At 52.8% G+C, this 4,753-nt stretch overlaps 2 protein-coding genes across 2 annotated transcripts in view; both read left to right on the top strand.

Moving 5' to 3' along the window:
* The window catches only part of LRRC52 (leucine rich repeat containing 52), a 3,929-nt gene extending 3,507 nt beyond the window's left edge, over window positions 1–422 (top strand). Inside the window, exon 2 of the mRNA XM_008630416.2 lies at window positions 112–422. Within this exon, the coding sequence (XP_008628638.1) occupies window positions 112–422 (311 nt within the window). The remainder of the gene's footprint in view (window positions 1–111) is intronic.
* Window positions 423–1,604: 1,182 nt separating this feature from the next.
* MGST3 (microsomal glutathione S-transferase 3) overlaps window positions 1,605–4,753 on the top strand; it is a 5,703-nt gene continuing 2,554 nt past the window's right edge. Inside the window, exons 1-2 of the mRNA XM_008630165.2 lie at window positions 1,605–1,730; window positions 4,054–4,177. Coding sequence (XP_008628387.1) covers window positions 4,061–4,177 — 117 coding nt within the window. The 5' untranslated portion in view covers window positions 1,605–1,730; window positions 4,054–4,060. The remainder of the gene's footprint in view (window positions 1,731–4,053; window positions 4,178–4,753) is intronic.

Genomic DNA, 4,753 nt, shown 5'->3' with positions numbered 1-4,753 from the left:
AGAATTTCTTCAGGCTTTTAGCAAGCACTAACATAATTTTTCTACCAGGGCTCCTGTTCATGAAATTATGATACAGGCTAGAGAGTCCTGCTTCTGCTTGTCTCTCTGCAGATGCTGACAATTTCACCTGCTACACCCCAGCAGACCTGCGTGCCCTAAGGATGCCAGCAGTGGAGGCACAGCTCCACTTCAGCTGCCTGACCCAGCCGTATAAGCAAGATTATGTCTTTCTGTGCCTTGTTGGCTTCTGCATATTCTGTGCTGGCACCATGGCAGCCTGGCTGGCTGGCGTCTGTGGTGTCACCTACAAGGTCCACGCCTCAAAGGAGAAGGAGGAGGAGGCGGAGGAGGCGGCGGAGGCAGCGGAGGAGGAGGCGGAGGCGGCGGAGGAGGAGGCGGAGGAAGAAGACACAGCCACTTAGGATCAGCCCTTCTGAAGTCCCATCATGGGAACCAAAGGCAGGCCTTTCCTGCCTGATTTCTGACATGTTGTCCCACCCTAGGTTTTTTGTTTTGTTGTTGTTGGGGGTTTTTTTTGTTGGGTTTTTTTGAAGTGAAATAAAACTGCAAGAGAAGGAAGTAATCTGTGCTACAGTTTCACTTGCTGTGCTCTACCCAGTCTTCTGTCACTGGGACTCAGGACAATTGCAAAATATTAATTTTGTGGAGGTGTGAGAGGTGTGCATAGTGCCAGGCCCTTCCACTTCCACCCTACCTTGAGACCACAGAAAAGTAGGGACATAAGGACTGGCTTGAAAAGGTACTAAAATATGGGAAAGGCCCTGGCACTGTGCTGTAGCCAAGGACATCACCAGGCACTTCCTGGCCAAAAAACCCAGCAGGGCTTACTGTGATCAGCCTACACAGCTGGAGCCCCAGGGAATCCAAGAACTTTCTACTGTGGAAAGGCAAAGAGATTAAAACCAGGATTTTTAGGAGCCCAGGATCCCACTGGTTCTTCCTTTCTTTCCCATTACACTGGTGACAGCAAAATAACCCTCTGTGCTCCTGCAGCCAGACCACCTGTGCCTTCACTGTTTTATGAACATTCACTGCACTGGAAAGTCCAGCTCTGGTTTTGTGTCACATCACCCTAAAACTGGAATGTTTTATAAAGTAAAAATATTGCTTACACACTCTCCAAATATTCTTGGAAACGGCTTGTGTGTCCATGCCAAAGCGTCAGGGTTGCATCTACAAGGGAAATGTAAGATGCATCTACAGGGAAACATAAGATCCTTCTTTCCACTAGCGCTGGGAATTGCCAAGGGAAGTATCTGCTTACATGACCCAGCACAGCAACTCCACGTGTGCAACACTGGCTGCTTCAGCCGACACTGCAGGGTCTGGTGAGATAACAGGGGAAACCAGGAGATTTCAGCAAGCACGGTGTGAATTACCAAACTTAGAGGCATTAAACTGTAGATTGCGAATCAAAGCTAAGAGCTCTTAGCTATAATTGGTATGGCAAAAAGGGCATGGGAAAAACGGTGAGGATGTCTGTATGCTGGGGACACAGGCAGAGCTGCTGGGGCACACCGGCGTGCCAAATCCCTTCGCAGATCCACATGAATCCCTATCCCACTCTTCTCTCGCAGCAGTGAGACTGATCGCGCCTGGCCGTGCCTCGGCCCCGCCTGCGGGCGGGACGGCCCCGCGGCCGCCCCCGGCTCCGTCCCCCTGCCCGGCTCCGTCCCGCAGCTCCTGGGCTGCTCCGCGCTGTGCTGAGGGTGAGTGCGGGCCGGGCACCCCAGCTCGTCCCTTCGGGAGCGGGGCCGGGGGGCAGGGGGATGCTGCCAGGGCATGGTTACTCAGGTTGTCCCGATGGAAAAATGGAGGAAGCGCTGTGGACATCTCCAAGTCGGGGATGCTCCGGGGGAAGGGGGCTGCGGGACGAGCAGGGCGCGGGGCTCAGCCTGTCCCCCGCACGGGCAGCTCCGGCGGAGCCTGGCCCCGCCTGGCTGGGGAGGGCTCAGCCCTGGGAGCGAACGGGGATACGGGGCGACAAAGGGCTCTGCTGGCTCGAAAGGCTGAGTTTACATCGGGTAATCCAGTCCGAATCCACGCGTGGGACTGTTAGGAGCCTTAATGCGCTTTGCTGACTCATAGTACCTGCAGTACTGTGGCAGAGTTGGGAAGGACCCTTTTTCTGCTGCCTGTCTGTGCTGCGTCATGCTCCAAAATCTCGTGTCTGTGGCTCCTGCCGGAAACATCGCAGTGTGAAAGGTAGAAACTGAGTTTTCTGCACCGTGACGGTGCCTGTCAGCAAAACCCTTGCAGCTGCGGGCAAAGGTTACTGAAACGCTCCAGGCACCACAATCCGGAAACGACCGCGAGAGTCCTGGTGGCTTTGGAGTGCTTTATATCGCTCCAAATTACGAGAGCAAAGGCTTGAGGTACACTTTTATATGTAGTGTAAGAGTAGCAGTTCTATGGCAAACCCAGTTTAATGCTTTGCAGTGCTCTTTGCTCCCAAAATAAACCCCCAGATCAGTGCTAGAAGATAAAATGCCTGGTTATCCAACAACCTTGTAATTTGAAGGGGGAAGTGTGACCACCAACATGCTCTACATGTTCTGTTTTCAGTGTGTCACCTGTCAGGTGCTAACCTCAATTACAGGTGCATGCAGCTGACTTTTCTTCATTACTTCAGGGTTTTAGTATTCTTACTGATAGTTGTTTGCCACACTTCCTGGTGGACAAAGCCAGCTGTTGTCCTCACCTCACTCCATTGATGATAATCCCATTGCAAATGAGAACTAAAACCTTCTAGTCCCCAAAGATCCCTTGTGAGGGGTGCTGGCACTGCTGCAATAGGAAGACTTTACATCAGGTCCATGAGGTGGCCTGTTTTTCCCCACACTGACAGATTGTGCTGGAGGGACAGTGCAGGAGACACCAAAACCTCACTACATCGTGGAGGCACCATCTGGAGACAGGCACCAGCTGGGGTTTGATTGGGAGAATTATCTTGGTGCTGGAGGGAGGTCTCTGCTGTCCTCTGCTGTGCTCTGTCATGCAGCACCTTCTAGGGTCACCCGGGCAGGTGTCTGAGGTTCGGGGTTGTGCAAGATGGTTGTGGGGAAGGGCCCTTTGCTTTCTGGCAGCCTGGAGGGAGCCGGAGAGCTCGTGTAGAGCAGGGCTGGCTGATGGGGGCAGGTCTGGCAGATGGGGAGCAGGAAAGAGGGAGAACGTGGAATGTGGGGCAGCATGGCAGAGGCTGCAGGATGCACCTTCTGCCCCATGCTTCTGTCTCAGGCCTGCATGAGGGAGCACAGAACCATTAAATAAAAGCCACACAGGCCCTGGCATCTGGTGCAGATGTTTGTAAATGCCAGTAGCTGTGTGTTGTTGGAGCTGTTCACCAGTTTGTGACTCTGAGAGGGTTCCTGGGAGCTGCAGGGCTGAGCATCGGTCATCTGGCCAGTGGCTCTTTACCCAACAGGTTCAGTTATCATTGCTGTGGTGGTGGGTTTTATTAGTATTTTATATAAGGATGACCTTAGCAGTACAAATTAATCATTCATGTAGCCCAGCTCCTTCCAGCTCAGGGGATTTCTGAGCCAGGCTCTATTATAATTCCCAACTTACCTCTTATTCCCAGAACTTGCCCAATTTCCTGTTGAATTTATGAGAACTGCCTGCATTCACAATGTCCCTTGGCAAGGAGTTCCACAGGTCTGGTTCCCACTGCATGAAGAAACATCCCTCTTAGGGAACAGGCTGGAAATAAACTGATTTCATTTGATGGTCCCTAGCTCTGGGGCTGGAAAGGCCCATGAGTTTCTGCCCAGGCTGGACTAGGGTTCTCCAGACACCACTTCCCACCAATGCTTAGGTGATTTTAAGGCTTGCTTGACAGGAACTATGCAGAGAACTCCTGGTTTGTGGAGGCTCCAGGAGGCACAAATTCCCTCAGCCACCATTTCTCTCTTCCTTCAGCCAGTCCTTGTTCTGGGAGCTCTTGGGGTCCAAGCTCAGCAACTCTTCCATGCACACATATTGTGTGTTGCCACTTCCCCAAAATATTCACAGGCTCCCTTTCTCTGGCAGCACCACGATGGCTGTTCTCTCCAAGGAGTATGGCTATGTCATGCTGACCGGGGCCGCCAGCTTCATCCTGGTCATGCACCTTGCCATTAAGGTGGGCAAGGCCCGCAAGAAATACAGCGTGGAGGTGAGTGCTCAGGCTGAGGGGATGGCAAGGTTGGAGCCAGTCTGCTGACAATCTAGGTGACACCTTGCTCAGTTTGGGGTGACCTGCTGACGTTTCCTGTCCCACCACACAGATGCAGAAGGGATGGAGCTGCCATGGCTCTCCAGAAAGCATAACAGAGCTCAGAATTTGGGACATCAGGTGCTTGGCACCAAGCTGAAAGCATGTGGCTTTGAGCTTGGCAGCACTGATGGGCAAGAAACTGCTTGGCCCTTTTGCCTTGCAAGTAAGACTTGATGCAGCACTGGCGGGAAGGGATCATAGTGGCACAGAAGTGACAGGAGTGTTTCTCAAACTCAGGGGGAGCACGTGTGAGTCACAAGAAGTCTTTCAAGTGACCTTCCCTCAGCATGCATTGGGGAGCCTTTAAGCCAGGCAGAGCTCTGGGCTGGGTGGGGACAGTTGTGAGTCAGGGCCGTGGCATGCAGAGGCTGCTGTGACACTTGGCTTCAGCCACTGCTCTTTCACCACTTCACTGACAGAAGTGACAAGAAGGGGTGGGCACAAGGACAGTTCCAGCTGCCTGTTGGGGTGATC

This window comes from Corvus brachyrhynchos, unplaced genomic scaffold, assembly GCF_000691975.1.
Source record: "Corvus brachyrhynchos isolate BGI_N302 unplaced genomic scaffold, ASM69197v1 scaffold101, whole genome shotgun sequence".
NCBI classification, from domain to species: Eukaryota; Metazoa; Chordata; class Aves; order Passeriformes; family Corvidae; genus Corvus; species Corvus brachyrhynchos.
This window is presented reverse-complemented; position numbering and strand designations above follow the sequence as displayed.